The sequence below is a fragment of the Platichthys flesus genome, chromosome 12 (assembly GCF_949316205.1).
Source record: "Platichthys flesus chromosome 12, fPlaFle2.1, whole genome shotgun sequence".
NCBI lineage: Eukaryota > Metazoa > Chordata > Actinopteri > Pleuronectiformes > Pleuronectidae > Platichthys > Platichthys flesus.
In genome coordinates, this window is record NC_084956.1 from 2,630,915 (window position 1) to 2,652,891 (window position 21,977).

Here is a 21,977-nt window from a genome sequence, read left to right on the forward strand (position 1 = left end):
TTTAAACATCTTGAAAATATAGATTTTAAGTTTATTACTGCTTAAATACACATTCAGTTGATTGATCAAACCCTTGAATCGTCTGTGTAACTGAAGACTGATGAATGTAAACCACCATCTTTGTCCACGAAGGATCTTTTATTTTATTCCTTATAATAACAGATAGGTACACATGTATTGTTTTGATGGGGGTCTTTTTTAATAAATAGGTCAATTAAACTTGAGACAGCAGATGAAGTCCTTTGACTCGACCATCATGTAAAACTTCTCATCTCTGGTTTATTCATGTGTTTCACCAAGAAGAGTGCAAGTTTATTCCACAACCTCAAGAGGACGCTATTGTCATTCAAGTGAGTAGTGTCTTTACTCTGCAGATATTAACTCTGTGTGCAAAACTTATTCAAAGACATTTAAATATCATATTTTGTTACATTTTTATTTAAAACTGTAAAAGTGTAGATTCAGGTGTTGTGAGGAAATGTGTTCCCCCCATCCAATCTATGTTTACCTTCAGGTTAGGCTCCAGTACAGTACAAACTAGTTAATTTTCCACCAGTTCAGTTCAAAAGGTTTATTTTTAATTCATCTAATTTTTTTAGCTCTTACTCTCAAAAGAGCCATTTCTCCTCTTCCCCCAAATAAAAGTTGTCTGAAGCAGACACAGATTATAAAGTTATAAGTATAAAGTAATGTACGTAGTTATACTCAGTGTTGTGCCAGTTTACACTTAAAATAAAAGTTGAATTAAAGTTCTGTTCATGCAGATGAAAATGAACTTGTCATATTTAAACATTTTGAATTAAGTTCTCGGTTCCAGAACTGAACTAGTTCACTTTAATTTGTTTCATTTTATATTCATTGGGATGATAAGGAGACGAACTGACGATCATGTGTTTAGTTATTAATCGATGGAGTCGGATCATGTCTGTGTGTCACACACATCACAGTGTGACTCAGTGTGTTGGTGAATTAAAGCAGCAGCTGCTCCAGGAAAGCTGAAGTGTGTTTGTTAGGTTCAAATCAATCAGATATCTGAAACATGTCCTGGATGTGTTGACCTCGAGGTCAAGCTCCTCTTTATTTACACCGTGTTCTCTCACTTCTCTCATCCACTGTGATTGTGTCGGGATCAGTCGCTGGAGAAGCTTTTGACTCGTTTACTGTTCGTTTGTCTTTATGACTTTAGCTTCGGTTATTAGGAGTTCACCAGGTTTCAGGCCTGTTCTTCAGTAACAGACAAGGAGGAGAAGAGACCCGGTGATTATGAGTAAACCTGTTGCTTGACAGGTTTTACCTCCACATGTTGGGGAGGAGCCCTTTACAGGGTCACTCTCCGTTTGCATTATCTTCACAGTGGAACTTAGAGTCTGTGAGTCTACAGTCTGAACTCTGCAGAGATCGGAGCTGCAGAGTCTGAACCTCAGCTCCTCTGACTCGGTGTCATGAGTCCAGCCAGCTGTTAACTCGTCTCTTCTTCCATTGATCCCCATTCAGTTCTCACAGAATGAAAGAAAGATGTCTGCGTTCAAGTCTCTGGTTGTGTGGATCCTCATCATGTGGACTTTCACCACAGCAGGTACGTGAAGTCTGATCTTACTCAGAAATCACAGGTTCTGTTTGAACGTAGTACTTTGTACAGACATGTTGGTTTCCATCAGACGAAGCAGGAAACATGAGAAATGATTGTGAAGGTTTATAACAACATAGAGAAACATGTTCTCACTGAGCTGGAGGTAAAACAGTTCACACCAGATGTTGTGTTCTTTTATTCTTCATTGAAACCTCATCGTCAACAGAACTGAACTAAGTTGGGTTTTTAAAGGGTGTGTGTGTGAATAATTGTCAGCTATGTAATCTGATAATGATGTCATCACACGTGAACGCGGAAATGAAAAGCCAGCCGATACGCGCCCATGTTAACAAACAAGAGTCACAAGACCTACGAGTCTGAAATAAAGTTAAATAAAGTTAAATTGAATCGACCTCTGGTTCCTGACAGCTGATGATCATACATTTCATCGCCCTTGCCAAAGTGCCGCCTGAGGAAATTGCCTTGTTCTACTGTGTGGACGCGCCGGCACTGGTTGTAGTGTCTGTGTGTGGAAACCAGTAGATACACGTGTCGTAGAGTGGCCAGTGTGAGTCCATCAGCAACAACTGATTCTGCAGCTGAGCTGCGTTTATACCAGAGGTTTATACAGAGTGTTTATTTTGAAACACTGTGTGTGTGTGTGTGTGTGTGTGTGTGTGTGTGTGTGTGTGCGCGCACACACACACACACACACACAGAAATTAACAATTCTGTGATCAACACACAGTTTTTCCAACTTGGTGTGAATCTGAGCCTCTTTTAGTTCATATCTTTGGTTTGACAGTAAATGTACGTTACACATTCGACTGCCTCGTGTGGCAGGAGGTTGTTTTTGTGAAAGCAGCTCAGATGAAACTACAGTATGTTAACTGTCAACAGCCAAACAGACAGACAGTTCCATCAGGATATTTACATTCACAATTCATCTGTGAGCAAATGCTCTAATTGCACTTTGAGAAAAGCTTCTATTGACCACAGTTGATCCTGAACTGGTTGTTTTTTACCCGGTGTCTCACAGATGATGAGGTCTCCTGTGTTTTAGAGGAGAGCTGCATCTTACCCTGCAGTTTTCAACCTGGTACAGACCCAGTCATTTACTGGACGCAGGTGAAACCAGGAAACACTCATGTCCACTCCTACAACAGTGACAGAGACCAGTTTGCACGGCAGGGCGAGCGCTTCAGAGGCCGGACATCGCTGTTCACAGATCAGATCTCCAGAGGAAACGCCTCGATCAGGCTGACGGGGCTGAAGCTTCAGGACCTGGGCAGATACGAGTGCTACACCAACACCATCACTGGAGTCCACGAGGAGTCATTTATCAACCTGAGAGCAGATGGTAAAGAAACTCAGTGAAAACAGAACACAAATACTAGAAATGATATTTGTCTCTTATTGCTGTTACCTTGTTTAACATGTGTACCGTTGTGTTGAGTTGAAGCTGATACTGAAGCATTGGACGTCTCGTTGCTTGCCGTCACCATTACCTCTTTGAAAAATGGTTAGTCACTAAAGTGCAATGAATCCTGGGACAGGTTGGACGTGGACAGATCCACTCGTTGGAGCTCGGTCTTCAAATGCAGCCCCTGAATTGAGACACAGCTAATGTCAGCAGCACAGCATAATGGCTCATATGTGACGTGTTAAATAATAAGCACAATTTGTCAAATTAATGCAGAGCTCCACAGTGCATGAGGCAAAGATGATCAATGAGTTATAAAAGAGAAATGTTTTGCAGCTCCGGTGCGTCACGTGGACATTGAGCAGGTGGAGGACAGCTTCACCTGCCGCTCAGAGGGGATCTACCCCGAGCCGCAGCTCACCTGGTCCACCAGGCCTCCGTCCAACTTCACCCTTCAGAGCCAAACCACAGTGAAGGAGACGGAGCAGCAGCTCTATGAGATCAGCAGCACACTGACACTGTCAGACAGAGACACTGTTCTGATCTGCAGCATCAGCACTCGCCATGGCAGGAGGAGCGCAGTGTGGTATCAACCCAGTACGTTGAATCTGCTCTATGGAACTGAACCTTTGCTTGTTTCACCTACTGCTGCATATTTATATCTGCTTCTACAGATAACTTACATTTATATCAATGCTGATTCTCAATCTTTACTTTGTTTGTTTCTTTGTCACCTTCACACATCTTCCTGCCAAGTTTCATGGAAATCTGTCCAGTAGTTGTTGTGTAATGTTGCTTAAAGCCCAACAAACAAATGGAGCATTGAACAGATCCATTAGTTTTCTTTCTTTAACATTGGACCTTTCTGGACATTTTCCCTGAGAGGACTGATGTGTGTGAGATGTGGAGCAGCTTGAATTGACTGTTGGGCCTTGGAGGAGATATCAGCTCCACTGAGTGACCTTCTAGTTCAGTTCATCATTCCAAGGCCACACCCTCCTCCACATGAATCATTCTGATGATAGAAAATGTTCAGAAAGTCTCATCAGAGCCTGAAACCACATTCTGACAACGATGATATTATTTGATCGCTTTTCTTTTCAGCTCCTGTCCTTGTGTCACCATTTAAAACAACAACAATCCACTGCACTGCTCCAAACACCAAACCCCCGACACACTGGGTGTGGAAATTCAACCACAGGCAGATCATTGTGAACCGGACCGGGGCCGACGGCCTCCACAGCGTCTCAGAGCAGTGGAGGCAGCAGGTGGAGGATGTGTCAGCGTCAGGCAGCCTCACGCTGCACCACTTATCTTCAGATCACCAGGGAACGTTCACCTGTGAACTCAGTAGTGAAGAGGAGACGCACTTCATCAACAGCTACGTGACGATAGACAAAGGTAAGATCCCATGAGACGAGAACTGATTGATGAAATCCTCAGACGCCTTTGCACATATCAAAATAAAACCTCTGGGTTTGAATACCTGCTCCTTTAACAGTCGCCTCTTTTTAGATTCGCAGTCAGATCATTTCCGTCGCTGCAGTTTTGTCTCAATGGATTTTATTTTCTCAAAGAGTCACGAGACCTACGAGTCTGAAATAAAGTTAAATAAAGTTAAATTGAATCGACCTCTGGTTCTTGAGAGCTGGTGATCTTACATTTCATCCTCACCAAACAGCTGCCTGAGGAAATTGCCTTGTTCTCCTGTGTGGACGAGCCGGCACTGGTTGTAGTGTCTGTGTGTGGAAACCAGTGGAAACACATGTGTCGTAGAGTGGCCAGTGTGAGTCCATCCTACAAGTTATTCCACCGAGTCACTGGTTGTTTATCATTTGTCTGATGTTCATCGAGCCGAGGGTTTAATTCTCCTTTACTGAGACTTCACAGTAAAATAAGAACTGAACAATGTGGACTTGAACCAGGAGACATGTTGTTTATGTTTCACATCAAGTCAAAGCTCAATCACAACAACACCCACTACCGTTGTTGACCCTTCACAATAAAGGTTCCATACCGGTACACTGCTTAGGATGACAGGAAACACAAATTCACTGAACAAACCTTCACAATAAGGCTACTAAATAATTTAGCTTACATCCACACTGGGTGATGATCAACCGGTTCTGCAGCTAAGCTGTGTTTATACCAGAGGTTTATACAGAGGGTTTCTTTTGAAAGTGGGTGTGCGAGTGTGTTATTTTGTGTACACACACACACAAACAAACACACACACACACACACACACACACACAAACAGACACACTCACACAGTATTCTAATAAAATTAATCTTTCTTTACGTCAAAATTTCCAGATCCTAAATTCTTCTTGTTGCAAAGAATGTTCAGATTTTGATGAATCTCAGAGTCAATTTTCTAAATGAACATTTCTGTGATCAACACACAACTTTTCCAACTTGGTGTGAATCTGAGCCTCTTTTAGTTCATATCTTTGGTTTGACAATAAATGTACGTTACACATTTGAATGCCTCGTGTGGCAGGAGGTTGTTTTTGTGAAAGCTTTTCAGATAAAACTACTGTATGTTAACTGTCAACAGCCAAACAGACAGACAGTTCCATCAGGATATTTACATTCACAATCCGTCTGTGAGCAAATGCTCTAATTGCACTTTGAAAAAAGCTTCTATTCACCACAGTTGATCCTGAACTGGTTGTTTTTTTACCCGGTGTCTCACAGATGATGAGGTCTCCTGTGTTTTAGAGGAGAGCTGCATCTTACCCTGCAGTTTTCAACCTGGTCCAGACCCAGTCATTTACTGGACGCAGGTGAAACCAGGAAACACTCATGTCCACTCCTACAACAGTGACAGAGACCAGTTTGTACACCAGGGTGAGCACTTCAGAGGCCGGACATCGCTGTTCACAGATCAGATCTCCAGAGGAAACGCCTCGATCAGGCTGACGGGGCTGCAGCTTCAGGACCAGGGCAGATACGAGTGCTACACCAGCACCATCACTGGAGTCAGGGAGGTGTCAATTATCAACCTGAGAGCAGCTGGTAAAGAAACTCTGTGAAAACAGAACACAAATACTAGAAATGATATTTGTCTCTTATTGCTTTTACCTTGTTTAACATGTGTACCGTTGTGTTGAGTTGAAGCTGATACTGAAGCATTGGACGTCTCGTTGCTTGCCGTCACCATTACCTCTTTGAAAAATGGTTAGTCACTAAAGTGCAATGAATCCTGGGACAAGTTGGACGTGGACAGATCCACTTGTTGGAGCTCGGTCTTCAAATGCAGCCCCTGAGTTGACACACAGCTAATTTCAGCAGCACCACATATTGGCTCATATGTGACGTGTTAAATAATAAGCACAATATGTCAAATTAATGAAGAGCTCCACAGTGCATGAGGCAAAGATGATCAATGAGTTATCAGAGAGAAATGTTGTCTTGCAGCTCCGGTGCGTCACGTGGACATTGAGCAGGTGGAGGACAGCTTCACCTGCCGCTCAGAGGGGATCTACCCCGAGCCGCAGCTCACCTGGTCCACCAGGCCTCCGTCCAACTTGACCCTTCAGAGCCAAACCACAGTGAAGGAGACGGAGCAGCAGCTCTATGAGATCAACAGCACACTGACACTGTCAGACAGAGACACTGTTCTGATCTGCAGCATCAGCACTCGCCATGGCAGGAGGAGCGCGGTGTGGTATCAACCCAGTACGTTGAATCTGCTCTATGGAACTGAACCTTTGCTAGTTTCACCTACTGCTGCATATTTATATCTGCTCCTACAGATAACTTACATTTATATCAATGCTGATTCTCAATCTTTACTTTGTTTGTTTCTTTGTCACCTTCACACATCTTCCTGCCAAGTTTCATGGAAATCTGTCCAGTAGTTGTTGTGTCATGTTGCTTGAAGCCCAACAAACAAATGGAACATTGAACAGATCAATTAGTTTTATTTCTTTAACATTGGACCTTTCTGGACATTTTCCCTGAGAGGACTGATGTGTGTGAGATGTGGTGCAGCTTGAATTGACTGTTGGGCCTTGGAGGAGATATCAGCTCCACTGAGTGACCTTCTAGTTCAGTTCATCATTCCAAGGCCACACCCTCCTCCACATGAATCATTCTGATGATAGAAAATGTTCAGAAAGTCTCATCAGAGCCTGAAACCACATTCTGACCACGATGATATTATTTGATCTCTTTTCTTTTCAGCTCCCGTCCGTGTGTCACCATTTAAAACCACAACAATCCACTGCACTGCTCCAAACACCAAACCCCTGACACATTGCGTGTGGAAATTCAACCGCAGGCAGATCATTGTGAACCAGACCGGGGTCGACGGCCTCCACAGCGTCTCAGAGCAGTGGAGGCAGCAGGTGGAGGATGTGTCAGCGTCAGGCAGCCTCACACTGCACCACTTATCTTCAGATCACCAGGGAACATTCACCTGTGAACTCAGTAGTGAAGAGGAGACGCACTTCATCAACAGCTACGTGACGATAGACAAAGGTAAGATCCCATGAGAGGAGAACTGATTGATGAAATCCTCAGAGCGACTGTCAGACCTGAGGCTCGTGCAGTGAGCCCTGGGTTCCTCCTGGTGGAGCAGATCCCCCAGGGCTCCGTCCTCCAGCTCATCAGGAGCATCATGTCCACATGTTGTCAGGAGAACACACAGGAACGAGGAGGCCACACACACACACACACACACACACACACACACACACACACACACACACACACACACACACACACACACTACACTTTACACTGAAGACACATCACTGCACTTTCTTGATGCTACAGTTCTACTCTCTGAATTACATGTTTTTCAGGTTCAGTTGCAGCAGTTGTGGTCGGAGTACTTGTTGTGTGTGTAGCATTAGGAACTGGAGCAGGATTCTACTACTTTAGAAGACTAAAGGTAAATATTAATACTTACAATAATTCTGCTGTTGATTTATTATGTGATGTCTCTTCTAATGATTATTTATTTTGATCATCCACAATCAGATTCTTCAGAGGACACATTTAAAGTAAGTTTACTGTTTATTCTGAACTGAGAATTACAATATTCTGCTCTAAAGAAGAAGAATAATTATTCTTGTCACGTTGCTCTAACAGCTTCATCTCAGCTGCATCAGCAGACACATCCTAAACCATCAGTTTCTGAGAGTTCATTAAAAACCATATCGATATTAGAGTGGAAAAAAATCTGATACAGATATAATGGCCAATAAATTTATGAAAAAGATTTAACAATGATTCCTAAGATGTCATTATCAAACCATTACTGCAAAGAAATGTAACTGAGACTTGATATTTTACACTTTAACCATGAACTGTATTATTAATAACACAAATACAAAGAACTTTAATTAAAATGGCTGCAACTGGCTGAACAATCGAGTGGTGACTGAAACTTGCATCCAAACTACTTGAGACCTCCTGAGGTCACCTGTCTCACTGCTACAGACAAAGAGTTCAGTCCTTATCACACACAATGGAAGTGAGTGACTGACAGCTGGATAACTAATGTTCAATATGAACTTATATACAAGGTAATATTCATATTTAGGACCATATTAAAGTCAAAGCCTTTGTAAAAAACATTGTGCTGCAGTAGCAGAACATTGTTGAACTGACAAGATAAACATTGAACAGATGCTGTAAATATGAATTAATATTAATGTGAATATTGTGCATTGAACAGATAAAGTTGCACAACTGCATTTCTTTGTATATATTTATGCTCGTGCATTCAGCCTTTAATAGAAATTACAAAATACATAAATATAAGTGTGACCCTCCTAAGTGGATTTTTGGAAGATGTCTGGGTGGTGTGTGTGTGTGTCTGTGTGTCTGTGTGTGTGTGTGTTTGTGTGTGTGTGTGTGTGTGTGTGTGCGTGTGCGTGTGTACGTGTGTGCGTGTGTGTGTGTGTGTGTGTGTGTGTTGGATAACAATCACAAGACTGTTCCTTTAAACTGAAGAAGCAGGAAGTATGGTTCATTCTTCTTTCTTGTCAAACTAGAGTTCCCACGCTGCGTTTGCACGCCACCACCAACCAGTGCAGTGTCTGTCCCTCCATGTTCCTGACATGTTGACTTCACAATGATATAAGTACACTGTAACCTTTGACCTTTGACCACTGAAATCTAATCAGTTTCTTGTTGAGTCCAACTGGTCAAAATGTGAAGAATTCCCCAAAGACAGACTTGAGACTTCAACAGGCCATGAACATGTTGTGTGACCTTGACCATTGACCTTTGACCATCTGATCTAATGAGTTCCTCTATTAGTTTGAATGAACGCTTGAACTAATCTGAAAGATTCTCTTGAGGAGTTTTTAACATGTTCATGAGGCAAAGAGGGGATTTACCAGAGTGAGGGTCACATGATCACGTTTTGTATGAATGTTGTGTTTTCTGATTTGATTCTAACATATTTTCTTTAATTACAGACTCAATGGTTATGAACTCTGTGAGACTCACTGGGAAGACGTGGCATCAGCTCTGATGTCAGACCCCTCACATCTGACAGAACTGGATCTGAGTGACAACGAGCTGCAGGAATCAGGAGTGAAGGAGCTGCTTGATCTACAGAAGAGTTCAACCTGTCGACTGGAGACTCTGAGGTCAGTAGATGGTTGGAGTCAGTCCACGCTGCTTTCATCAGTATTTTACTAAACAGTCAGTATCACAGATCCAGGGTCTGTGCTACCAAGCAGGATTTGTGGTTATCAGGTTAACTTCAGGTTTAGTTTTTTCAGTTCTACGAAGCTCGTTCACTTCTTAAAAAGGGAAAATCACCATGGCAACTTCTGATGAACAGCTAACCTGCTCCAGGTTAAGTTGGAGATCAACCCGTATAGAAGCTCCGCCCACTGACCACAGTGACTCTACACTGTTGTGTGGTGCACACTCTCCTTAAAGGGACGGATAAGGGAAGTTTAAATCAACGTCTGGTTGGTTCAGTTGATCTCTAACTCACCCAGAACATCTCAATGTCTCCAGACTCATCCTGTCACCAAAACACCAGATGACCTCAGTCAGCTTCCTGGAGACAGGTCCATGTGTTTGAATTGAGAAGTGATGTCAGAGGTTTCCAACACAGCGTCTGTCCTCAGAGACAGTGAGACAGTGTGTGTCCTCAGAGACAGTGTGTGTGCTCTGAATCAGTGTTTGTCCTCAGAGACAGTGTGTGTCCTCAGAGTCAGTGAGAAAGTGTGTGTCCTCAGAGTCAGTGAGAAAGTGTGTGTCCTCAGAGTCAGTGTTTGCCCTCAGAGACAGTGTGTGTCCTCAGAGTCAGTGAGACAGTGTGTGTCCTGAGTCATTGAGACAATGAGTGTCCTCAGAGACAGTGAGACAGCATGTGTCTTCAGAGTTAGTGTTTGTCCTCAGAGACAGTGTGTCCTCAGAGACAGTGAGACTGTGTGTGTCCTCAGAGACAGTGTGTGTCCTCAGAGACAGTGAGTGTCTTCAGAGACATTGAGACAGTGTGTGTCACATCCAGGGATTCAAACGTTTCTCATCAAGAATCTTCTTCTCTTCCACTCGTCTTGTTAGTAAACAACAGATTCAGATCTCGTGGTCAAGTAATACATTTTACCAGATGCCACCAGGGGGCGCTGTAACTTAGACATTGACACAATCCAGATCTTTTACCAGCTGTTCTTCCTGCATTTAGCAGCTGTGAATGAGTTTCTTTTATTCTGGATCATGTGCTTGTTCTCCTCTGATTTTTATTATAGAACAGTTTGATCCTGGTTGTGAAATATGAGGCTCTGCTGTCAGTCAAACTGTCCATGTCTGTGATTTGTCATGCTCAGTAAACCCCGCCCCTTTTATGTGCAGGCTTAGATCTTGATGAGGAGTTAACTTAACGAGTTGATAACCAGCGTCATGTGACCACTTAGCCTGACTGTGTCTGTCAGGTTCAGTTGAGCTGATCTCAGAAAGATCTCCTGGACATGTTGAAGTGTCTTCGTAGTTCAGGCCTCAGTGTTTCCTCAGTGAAGCTGTGAGAGGACAATGAGGACAGACGTCAGGATTGGACAGAATCACAGAGAGACAACAGTCGGCCAATCAGACGAGCCACAAGCTGCTTGGGATCATGTGATTGAGTTGATGTGAAGACGACAGTTGTTGTTGTTTTCATGTGAACAGGAAATGAAGCTGGACCACAGCTGACAGCCTCACACGACTCGTCTTCATCTGATCTGAGACAGTTTGTCCTCTCACTTCATCAGTGAAGAACTGATCAGGTGGATCTTTGTCAAAGCTCTGAGATCAGTGGGACTGAAGCCTCTCCTCATCAGCATGGTAACCAGGAGCTCTTTATACAGAGCAGAACCTCTGCTGAGGTCCATCTGTCTCATCTGGTCCCAGTTTGTCAGAAGCAGATGTTCATCAACACACAGTGAAACATGGCTTCACCTGTAACAGCAGTTAATCCACCTCTCAGGTGTCCACTCTGCACTTTGACATGCAGAGGACACACACTGAACTCTTAGCGTGTTCATTCAAACACGTGAACATGAAGCAGAGAGGAAGCTGCTCCACCTCTGAACAGGACTGAAGTCCCTGCTGCTCTTTCTACTGGATGTGCTGCATCACTGAGTCACAGCTGATGAAGTGAGTCTCTGTAACACTGATGTCTTCTTCTCTCAACAGGTGGGGGGACGTGTCTTATTGGAGCTGATTGTGAAGAGGACAGTGTGTGGATGGAGGCTGAGCTGTGTCCTGAGGATCCAGAGGCTGAAGCAGCAGCAGCTTAAAAAATTCTGTATGTTTACTTAGTATTAGGAAATGTCTTGTGTCTTCTGTTGTGCCTGTGCACTTTGTATGTCTCACTGTGGGAGAGTGGGAAACGTTGTATCGATTCCTTGTATGTTCTGAACATGTTAAGAAATTGATAATAAAGCTACTTTAACTTTTTAACTTTTAACTTTAAGCTTGTGTGTAGTCTCCAATCTACACAACCCCTAATCTGCATGTGTTTGTGAGATGAAGCCGGACCACCTGGAGAAAACACGCGGAGAATATGCAGTCGATGAAGAGCAGAGCATCTTTAAGTCTCTGACGAAACTGTTTAATAAACATTTTACAATATTTAATAAAAAACTGAACCGAGGACGTTTTATACAAACGTAGATGAAGATTCTTGTTGTATGGGAGGTTCACAGCAGAGACAAGTGACAGAAAGTGTCTGAGAGATGATGTCCTGAAGACAGTGGACATTTTGGGCCTGTTGTGTTGAACAGGTTGTGTTATTTTGTGGAGACACTTGTCTCAACATGTTGATTTCACTTCATGGTCAAGCCTGTCTCAGTTCTTTGTGACTTCAGGATAACAAATGTTTGACAGAGTCAGTTCCTGACAGGCTCAAGTTCTCACTGTGTGTGGAGAGGTCATCATGTGACTTTGTTATGATCCTCAACACACGTGTGTCATTGTAACATGTGACTGTGACGCCATGTTCATGTCATGAACACACTGCTCTAAACATCTGTCCAGCAGATGAGATATACTTTGTACTGATGGAGAAAAGTTTGTGCTCATAATGTAATTCTACATCGGATCAATACATTTTTTTTTTGTATTATTTATTAGAATCTGATGTAAGCTGACGCTCTTTCACAAGACATTCATTCACTGCGTAGTTTCAGGTTTAAGTTCAGGTGAGTTTAAGTTAAGTTTAAGTTTAGTTTAATTGTGTTTAGCTCAGGTTCAGGTAACATTTAACCTCTTTCTCTCCCTCAACGCATGTTTGAGGTAAACCGGAGCAGAGTGAGACATCTGTCTAACTTAGGAACATTTCTTAAATGAGAATATTTATTTGTGTTATTTGTTCTTAAAGAGTTTCGAGGCTTCAGCAGCAGAGGAGTGAGAAGAGAAAAGAGTTTTTATCTGATGATTTACAAAGAGAAAAATACAGGATATCACAAGACTGAATGAGGAAATGAGGACAGGAAAGTTTCTCCGTCTGATTTCTGTCTTTAAGAGACGAGTTGGAGAGTGGGGGTGCAAGGAGGAATTAAAGATAATAACTACTTAAAGATGTCTCACGTTGAATCATTGATTCATCCTGAGTTTTAGTCATGTTCAGGTGAGTGTAGTTTAGTTGTTGACCTCTGATATAAAAGTTCACACGGAGCAGCTTCAGGAGGAGTTGAAATACAGGAACTAACACATTGTGTCTTTTTGTTTCTCAGGTCAAATACTTTTGTGTTTTTAACGATGATTCAAAGATTTCAGGTCGTTGTCGCCTCGAGACAGTGACTTGACATTTCACTGTTTATCCATGAACTGTATTATTAATAACACAAATGCAAAGAATTGAAATTAAAATTTGTATTTCTGTCAAATGTAACATCTATTAGTATCGTTCATTCTGTAAAATAAAAGTTTCTATATCAGCAAACATGAAGCAGATGTGTCTGTGAATGTGTCAGATAATTTCATCTGTTATTTCTTTAATTTCCTGGAGGATATGTTTGTTTCAGGTTTGAGGAGCAAAAGCAAAAGCACAAAGAAATGCCTGATATATATCAACTGTACTTCATCGACTCTAATGGCACATTTAATGTTTTATTAAAATGTTTTTTTATAAATCTTTGTGGTATCTTTCTGTATTTGACACATTTAGGATTTTACTCATCAGGGGATGAAAAGCTTAAATACAGAACAGAGGATGACTGCTCATGACTTTGGTGACTTCTATCTTGTCCTCTAGCGCCACCTGCAGTTCCAAGCTTCCATTTATCCACTGAAATTTAAATTAATCTACAAATGTCTTCTCCTCTGGCTCCATCGTGTGGTCACTGATTGTTCTAACACTTCCTGAGATATTGTGTTGTTCCTCTATGATCATGAACTTCGCCCTTATTAAAACACTTGCTTCCTTCTGGAGACAGAATCACTCTTTTCTTTTATCCTCTTTCACTGGATCATTTCCTCCTTTACTTCATGCCCTCGTCCTCTTACAGTGATCATTGATTCCTTCCAACCAGGATTCCGCAACATTTACCCCACAATAAAATGTGTCTGGAGCCGCAAAGCATATTTGACAACACAGATTATGATGTTGTATTTATAACCAAAAATACTATAACTATAAATACTATATATATATATATATAAAGTATAACTATAAATACAACTTCATAATACAACTTCATAATCTGTGTTATAAAATTAGCTTTGCGCCTCAAGACAAATTTTATTTTGGGGTAAATCTTGTGGACTCCTGGTTGATAGCTGCATTTGTATATATATTAACTATAGTTATTTGCATTTATGAAATTATAGAACAACAATAAAGAAAACTGTTAACATTTTATCGCTAATTTGAGCTGTTACAAAAAAGAAAAAACAACAAACTCTTATGAAGAGGAGAAACTAATACATGTGTGCCTACTTTGAAATAAATGAAACACATAACTATGCTTTTTCGCTCTTCTCCAGCTTGGTACTTTCAGCAGATGCTGTGTGCTTCTCCTGGAAATATCTTTCAACATTACATTTTTAGTTGTTTTGCAAATTCCTCGCCACATATCAAGCAGACAGGTAAGTCAGGATGTGACGTGTATTTTAGTTGACGAAATATTAAAACAAAAGGTTTCTGCTCTGATCAAGCCACACGCGACTCTAGGTCTGCGGGTTGCCAACCCCTGGCTAAATTCACACAGCGACACCAAATGACGGTGGGGACGAATCCCGCCGTAACACCAGCAGTATATTACCCACAACGCCCCTCGGCGGGTTGAATCTTTGCGAAACGACGGGTTTCCGGCGGAAATCGTCTGTGTACGTCCGTTGCTCCCTCGCGCTCGTCTTGTCATTTGTTTAGTTTTAGTTTTGGTGTCGTGAAACCGATTCACCGGATTCTTCCTGCGGAGGAGCGAGAGCAGAACCAGCCGCCACCATGCCGCGCATCATGATCAAGGGAGGAGTGTGGCGTAACACCGAGGTAAGAGGCTCACACGGCTAGCTGAGTTAGCACCGGGGGCTAACCCGGCAATGTAAACCTACGGGTCCTAGCTAGCATGAGGCTAGCTGCTAGCCTAGCATCGGTTTGGGCTCCACGGTGGCGCTGCTAACTTCTTTAGTTTTGTTGACACGAGAAGGAAACTGAGACAGAAATGTGTGATTCTGTCGGATCGAAGCAAAACAACATTATAAACCGAACTCATGGCCATTAGGGAATCTGCTGTTTGCTCCACGTTAGACACAAACACATCTGAAGTCCGACATCATCTGGGGTTCACCAATAAAGGGACTCGATCCAATAACCAAGAGTTTATAAGATTAGATCAACTTCAGTGATCACACACTGGAGACACTCACTTGTTACTGCTACAGACAGGACAACATAAACAACTAAGTTAAATAAAAATACATAATATGCAACATATATATATAATATGCATGATTCACTACAGACAATCTATTTGTAAAGAAACATACTAGTAAAAATGCAGGACAGAAGAATTGCATGAGAATATTTACAGTGTTTGTGTAAAATAAGATATTCAATTATCCCTTAACTCATATGCACATGTAGACTGTTATTATTGGCAGGTATTATGTATAATATGAGTTTTAAAATGTTATGTGTCATGATGTGTATCATGAGCTAATGGGATTTCAAATTCTTAGGCCTTATAACACTCTTAAAGTTAACAATGCAGTTATTGTTATTGTATGCTCATCCTGATGCCATAAGTTCTGTCTGACTCAAATACACAAGAAGAACCCAAACTAATAACTTACATTGTACTCATTACTTTATGCATGTTGTGTGTGTGTGTGTGTTTCTCGTTATTAAAATTTGACAATCTTTCTAGGATGAGATCCTCAAGGCGGCGGTGATGAAATATGGGAAAAACCAGTGGTCTCGAATCGCTTCCCTGCTTCACCGCAAGTCTGCCAAACAGTGTAAAGCCAGATGGTGAGTCCCAGACAGATGTGTTTTCATTGCACACAAGATCAATGAGATGACTTGATCTGAATGAGGGTGATTCACCTTGGGTTTGTGTGTCTGCAGGTACGAGTGGCTGGACCCCAGCATTAAGAAAACAGAATGGTCCAGAGAAGAGGAGGAGAAACTGCTTCATTTGGCCAAACTGATGCCAACCCAGTGGAGGACCATCGCTCCCATCATAGGACGCACTGCTGCCCAGTGTCTGGAGCACTATGAATACCTGCTGTACGTTTCTACACAACCTGACACATATTTATACCTATGCTTAACATTAACACATAGACACATGACCGTTATTACAGATGAATTAGCTACATCAATGTGCTGTAACAAAGTTGGGAAATGTAGTTGACAATTTATTTTAATTGTGTGATTTGTGTTTGTGTGTTTAGAGACAAAGCAGCACAAAGGGACAATGAGGAGGAAGTGGGAGATGATCCAAGGAAGTTAAAACCAGGGGAGATCGACCCGAACCCTGAAACCAAACCTGCCAGACCCGACCCCGTGGATATGGACGAAGGTACAGTCACTTTTAATGTTGTCACAGACGGTGGTGATGAGACTGATGTTTCCAGAAAGCTCTGTCAGCATTAAATCTTTCCTGTTGTGGCAGAGATTGATAACGTTTTCATTTAGTTCTTCAGAAGAATTGAGTTCAGAATAATCTGAAATCTTGTACCATTTGGAAGCTGTTTTTTCCTGGTTGTGTCCTTATGAGACAACAGTTTAAACTGAACACTCGTGTCTATAGAATTAAATCCATTCTGTGTGCCTGTGTTTGTTTGTCTGTAGATGAGTTGGAGATGCTGTCAGAGGCCAGAGCTCGACTCGCCAACACCCAGGGCAAGAAAGCCAAGAGGAAGGCCAGAGAGAAACAGCTGGAAGAAGCCAGGTCAGACTGAATCCTTTCTTGGCTTTTCTTATTTTCTACTAACCTTTGGTAAAAGTGATCTCAATGAACTGTTTCCTTCACATCCTGCTGCAGGCGGTTGGCTGCTCTGCAGAAGCGCAGAGAGCTGAGAGCAGCAGGAATCGACATTATGAAGAAGAGGAAGAAGAAGAGAGGAGTGGACTACAATGCTGAAGTCCCCTTTGAAAAGAAACCTGCACCGGTAGGCAGAGCTTAATATTATTACTATATTATATAATTTAATGTTACTAATTGTTGTTTGTAATTGAACTTATTAACTTATTGTGACTTTTGATTTGAAGGGTTTCTATGACACAAGCATGGAGGAGTACAACGCTCTGGAGCCAAACTTCAAACGACTCAGACAACAGCACCTGGACGGAGAACTGCGCAAGTCAGTGTCTTGATTCTCTGTGTTTCATACACACACAGTTACTCACACTGCACAGCTTTACTTTAAATGTGTGAACTTCATTCATAAACCTTTATTTTTTTGTTTGTAGTGATCGTGAGGAGAAAGACAGGAAGAAAGACAGAGCGAAGATTAAGAAGAAGAAGGAAAGCGATCTGCCGTCGGCCATCCTTCAAACCAGCGGAGTGGCCGAGTTCACCAAGAAACGCTCCAAGCTGGTTCTACCTGCACCACAGGTAACAGCTCTGGGAACTTTACCCTCTCAGACACGTGGAGACGCTTCAAACTTGTCCTGTCAAAGAACACTGAGTGATTTATATTTAACTTGTTTTCATAGATCAGTGATGCTGAGCTGGAGGAGGTGGTGAAGCTGGGTGTCGCCAGTGAGGTCGCCCGTCAGGCTGCGGAGGAGAGTGAGAGTGGAAACTCGGCCTCGTCCACCCTCCTGTCAGAATACAGTCTCACCAACAACATGTCACAGGGACTGCGTACCCCGCGCACCCCCACTGTTCAGGACAGGATACATCAGGTAACAGAGACTCACATAACACTTTATATTTTGTTTTCGCTCCATAACAATATAATTTAAAGAATATTAACAAGTGTATTGAAAAACAAAATGTTAGGTCTATCATTCTAAGTCTTTGTCTCAAAGTTTTCATCCAAATTCAAATTGTTCCCCTTCGGCTCATGAACTGATAAATTGCACAAAATGTCTAAAATGTGTCTTTTTGTTTTCCTAACGAATATTAGCATGTGTAAAATATTCAACGTGCACAGTTTCCTTCCGCAGCTTTTGATATTGATCTCCTTTCTCTGTTTCCCTATGTGTTTGCAGGAAGCCCAGAACCTGATGGCTCTGACCAACATCGACACTCCTCTGAAGGGCGGCCTCAACACGCCGCTGCACGAGAGCGACTTCAGTGGAGTGACGCCGAAGGGGCAGCAGATCCAGACGCCCAACACCGTCCTCAGTACTCCGTTCAGGTGAGCGTCGCTCTTCTACACCCCCACACATGAAGATGATCAACCAGCCGATTCAGCACGTGTTGACGTTCATGGACTTGTCCTCTCGAACAGATCTCCTGCACCAGGTCAGGGGTCAGAGGGCATGACCCCTGTATCCGGAGGGGTGATGACTCCACGTGGGATCGTGACCCCGGGATCGACCCCTGCTCGCACACCTCTGAGAGACAACCTGAATATTAACAGCGAGGAGAATCTGGCTGACCCGGCGTTCGCTAAACACATGGTAAAGTCATTATACGTGTACACTCGTTAATATATGGATTGTTTTCTGATGCCTGATAGTTTGTTTTCTATGAACTACAAACTAACTGTTGTTGTTCTCCTCCACACACAGCTGAGGGAAAGCCTGCAGCAGCTGAGGCAGGGCCTGATCGGACTTCCGCTCCCCAAGAACGACTTTGAGATCGTTCTTCCAGAAAACGCAGAGAAAGAACTTGAAGAGACGGAGACTGAGAGCGGTTACATCGAGGACTCAGCAGACGTAGAGTCGCGCAAACAGGTAAACAAGCACTGGAGTTGTTTTGAGGGGATATATGAAGTGTTTATAAATATCTCTATGAAATCAAACGTATGCTCCTGTAGTTTAAATAAAGTTTGCGACGCGACAGTTTACCGTTGGTGTTCTTGTGTGTGTCAGGCTGTGCGGGATGCAGAGAGAGAGAAGGAGCTGAAGCTGCGACACACTTCTGTTCAGAGAAGTCTCCCCAGACCCACTGAGGTAACACACACACACACACACACACACACACACACACACACACTTCCTGAAGGTTTCATCAAGCTGACAATTTAACAAAACAAGGACACTTTGTGTTTCAGTGTATTTGCAGTGTCATGACTGCTCTTATGTAAAATCCACTTTTGCTGTGATTTGTTTTCATGGTTTATTAATTCTTGGTGGTTTTATTTAAACTGAGATCTTTGATTAGCTTCAGAATTAAACTGATGTCACCACTCGTCTCCGCAGGTGAACGAGTCCGTCCTCCGTCCCGCCTCCAATGAGCTGCTCCCCGACCTCCAGCTGGCTGAGGAGATGATCAAACAGGAAATGATCACCATGCTGCACCACGACTGCCTGCACCACCCGTCGACCAACGCAGCCACCCAGCTGCAGCGCGGCAAACCCAGAGGCCCCACGTCCTCGTCCAACAACGCTTCGCACATCGCCTACCTGGAAACACACTCCTACAAGCCAATCAGCACTGAGGATATGGAACAGGTAACACACACACAATCATGAATCTGCACGTCTGTAGATGTCTGTGCTTTAGAGGGGCTTGTTAATGACGCTGTGAATCTTTGTGGTGTGTTAACAAACAGGCTAAAGTGATACTGGCTGCAGAAATGGAGGTGGTGAAGATGGGAATGGGCCATGGGGACCTCAGCATGGAGGCCTACAGCCAGGTGTGGGAGGAGTGCTACGGACAGGTGAGACTGAAGCCAAACCGTCACTCTTTCACTACGGCCTCTAGATAAACTCCCTTCTTCCTCGTGTCATCCGCTGTTTATTCACGTGTCTCCCTCTTCCTGCAGGTGTTATATCTACCTGGTCAGAACAGATACACCCGAGCTAACCTGGCGTCAAAGAAAGACCGAATTGAAAGTTTTGAGAAGAAACTAGAGGTGAGGAACCAGAGTTCATGTTCATCTGTTAAAACTCCAACTGGTGTCACTCCAGGAACACACCTTGAAACCTGTATCAGATCCTACAGAGGAGCTAGAAACACTAAAGTCTGTGTGTCCGTCTCCCTCCAGATGAACCGTGGTCACATGACGGCAGAGGCCAGGAGAGCGGCGAAGCTGGAGAAGAAACTCAAGATCCTGCTGGGAGGGTTTCAGTCCAGAGCGCTGGGGCTCCTGAAGCAGCACAATGAACTCTGGGAACAGGTACTGAAGGAGTTCCTACCAACATGAATAAATAAAACATCAGCTCTTTATTTATTTTTCAACTTGAAGATTGGGAAGTGTATTCTCTTAAATAATGGTTTCATCACATTTTCTTTACATGTTTGAAATCCACATTTAACAGCTATTATACACACGTTATCATATAAAACTAGACTTTAAACTCAAAACTCTTATTTTCAATTTACAGAACATGAATTTTTTTCCATCAAATAAGGGTCAATGATCAGTTTCCTTTACAGACTTTTCAGATTGTGGTGATTTGTATTCTGTGATTAAAAAAATCCCTGTGTGGTGTCCACTAGGTGGAGCAAGCAGCCACAGAGCTCCAGACCTTCACTCAGCTGAAGAAACACGAGGACACTGCCATCCCCAGGAGAAAAGAGGTAACACACATCAGAACGATGGAAGAACTCAGACGCTCTCATCTCCAACATCCTTTACTCCAATCAAATGAATAGTTTGGCCTAAAAAGTTGCAGAATTCGAATCAATTAGTTGACTATGAATTATTTAAGACTATTATTTAATTTATCAAACAACAAATGCATGACAGCAGCTGAATTATCTGGAATACCTCCGTTGTTCAGTGACCACTTTACACCTAGGAGCTTCTGTACTCCTGCATTATGCACAGATTGGAAGTATTGAATTAAGTTTGTCATTAATAAAAATACACAACATAGTGTAACTAAATTTAAGAAACTCAATGACCATATAGTACAATTAACGAATTTATCAGTTTAGGAGTATCCAATAATATGGGACCTGAGTTTAGACGAAACATTAATAAATACAACAAGTTAGTTTTACAGTGTTTCTTTACACAGCTACAGATGTTTAAAAATGCTGAAATAAAATGCAGGCATGTTTAACCAGTGCTCGTCGCTGTAGGCCCCACCCCCCCAGCCTTCTGCGCTCAACCCTCGAGCAGGGACTTTCTGTGCTGATGAAAAAATAAAATCCCCTGAAACTTAAATTAGACCCTGATCCCTGCGGTGGAAACGCATGAAGGTTCCAAGTTCCTGGAGCAAATTCCTGCGGTGAAAACTTCTCTCGTATCTAAATTACCTCAAGCATCTTGATCTGAGCCACGTCGTGTAAAAACGTTTTCTTCTTGACTCTTAGTGGAAAGATATCTGCAAACGATCAATGACTTAAAGATCTGCAGCTCTCATTCAAACCATTGATTATCTTTAAAACCATCAGAAGATTAAACTCACACATAATCTAATTAACACACGTCAGGATGATGCTGTCAGATTATCTTTTGGTGCATTATTGTGTTTTGTAGCGTGACCAGGCCCTGATCTATATCTCACTGTATGTGTGTGTGTCTGTGTGTGTGTGTGTTTCTCAGGCTCTACGTGAGGATGTGGAGAGGCAGATGGAGAGAGAGAGGGAGCTACAGCTGAGATATGGAGAGCTGCTGATGGACAGAGAGTCGCTGGTCAACAGTGCTCAAAAGTACTGAGCAACAAACACACACACACACTCATTCATACAAGCTACACACATTCATACACTGATGTCAAAGTGACACCAGCGGTGAGAAACACAAACAAGCTGTCACTCAACGAGTCGTCATCGTAATTAACTCATGTAATTTTCAAAGATAATGGCAGATCCACATATTAGCCCCGCCTACATGTGCCCATGTTGGTATGATGTCACAGCTGAGTTCTGAGCATGCTCAGTGGTCTGTTGTGTTTCTGTGTTAGTGACCAATAAAGTTTCTTTACAACGACAAGTCTGCGGTGTGTTT

The 21,977-nt window shown here is 42.6% G+C and overlaps 2 protein-coding genes across 3 annotated transcripts in view; both read left to right on the forward strand.

Moving 5' to 3' along the window:
• The first annotated feature begins 1,359 nt into the window (after positions 1–1,359).
• The window catches only part of LOC133966169 (uncharacterized), a 61,277-nt gene continuing 40,659 nt past the window's right edge, over positions 1,360–21,977 (forward strand). Inside the window, exons 1-11 of one of the 2 annotated variants that reach the window (XM_062400953.1) lie at positions 1,360–1,576; positions 2,610–2,930; positions 3,330–3,590; positions 4,098–4,394; positions 5,694–6,014; positions 6,417–6,677; positions 7,185–7,481; positions 7,808–7,896; positions 7,986–8,008; positions 9,434–9,607; positions 11,646–11,925. In XM_062400953.1, coding sequence (XP_062256937.1) covers positions 1,516–1,576; positions 2,610–2,930; positions 3,330–3,590; positions 4,098–4,394; positions 5,694–6,014; positions 6,417–6,677; positions 7,185–7,481; positions 7,808–7,896; positions 7,986–8,008; positions 9,434–9,607; positions 11,646–11,673 — 2,133 coding nt within the window. In that variant the 5' untranslated portion in view covers positions 1,360–1,515 and the 3' untranslated portion in view covers positions 11,674–11,925. Of the gene's footprint in view, positions 1,577–2,609; positions 2,931–3,329; positions 3,591–4,097; positions 4,395–5,693; positions 6,015–6,416; positions 6,678–7,184; positions 7,482–7,807; positions 7,897–7,985; positions 8,009–9,433; positions 9,608–11,645; positions 11,926–21,977 lie in introns of those variants that run through there. The other variant, XM_062400952.1, reaches the window with a different exon arrangement.
• Positions 14,761–21,962, forward strand: cdc5l (CDC5 cell division cycle 5-like (S. pombe)). The gene is made up of 19 exons (XM_062401039.1): positions 14,761–14,943; positions 15,821–15,924; positions 16,021–16,182; positions 16,350–16,477; positions 16,750–16,849; positions 16,943–17,069; positions 17,170–17,261; positions 17,371–17,515; positions 17,617–17,808; positions 18,118–18,266; positions 18,360–18,531; positions 18,643–18,807; positions 18,946–19,026; positions 19,276–19,527; positions 19,629–19,736; positions 19,842–19,931; positions 20,064–20,195; positions 20,519–20,599; positions 21,573–21,962. Exons 1-19 carry the CDS (start codon positions 14,899–14,901, stop codon positions 21,684–21,686), a joined length of 2,439 nt encoding a protein of 812 aa, XP_062257023.1. The 5' UTR covers positions 14,761–14,898; the 3' UTR covers positions 21,687–21,962.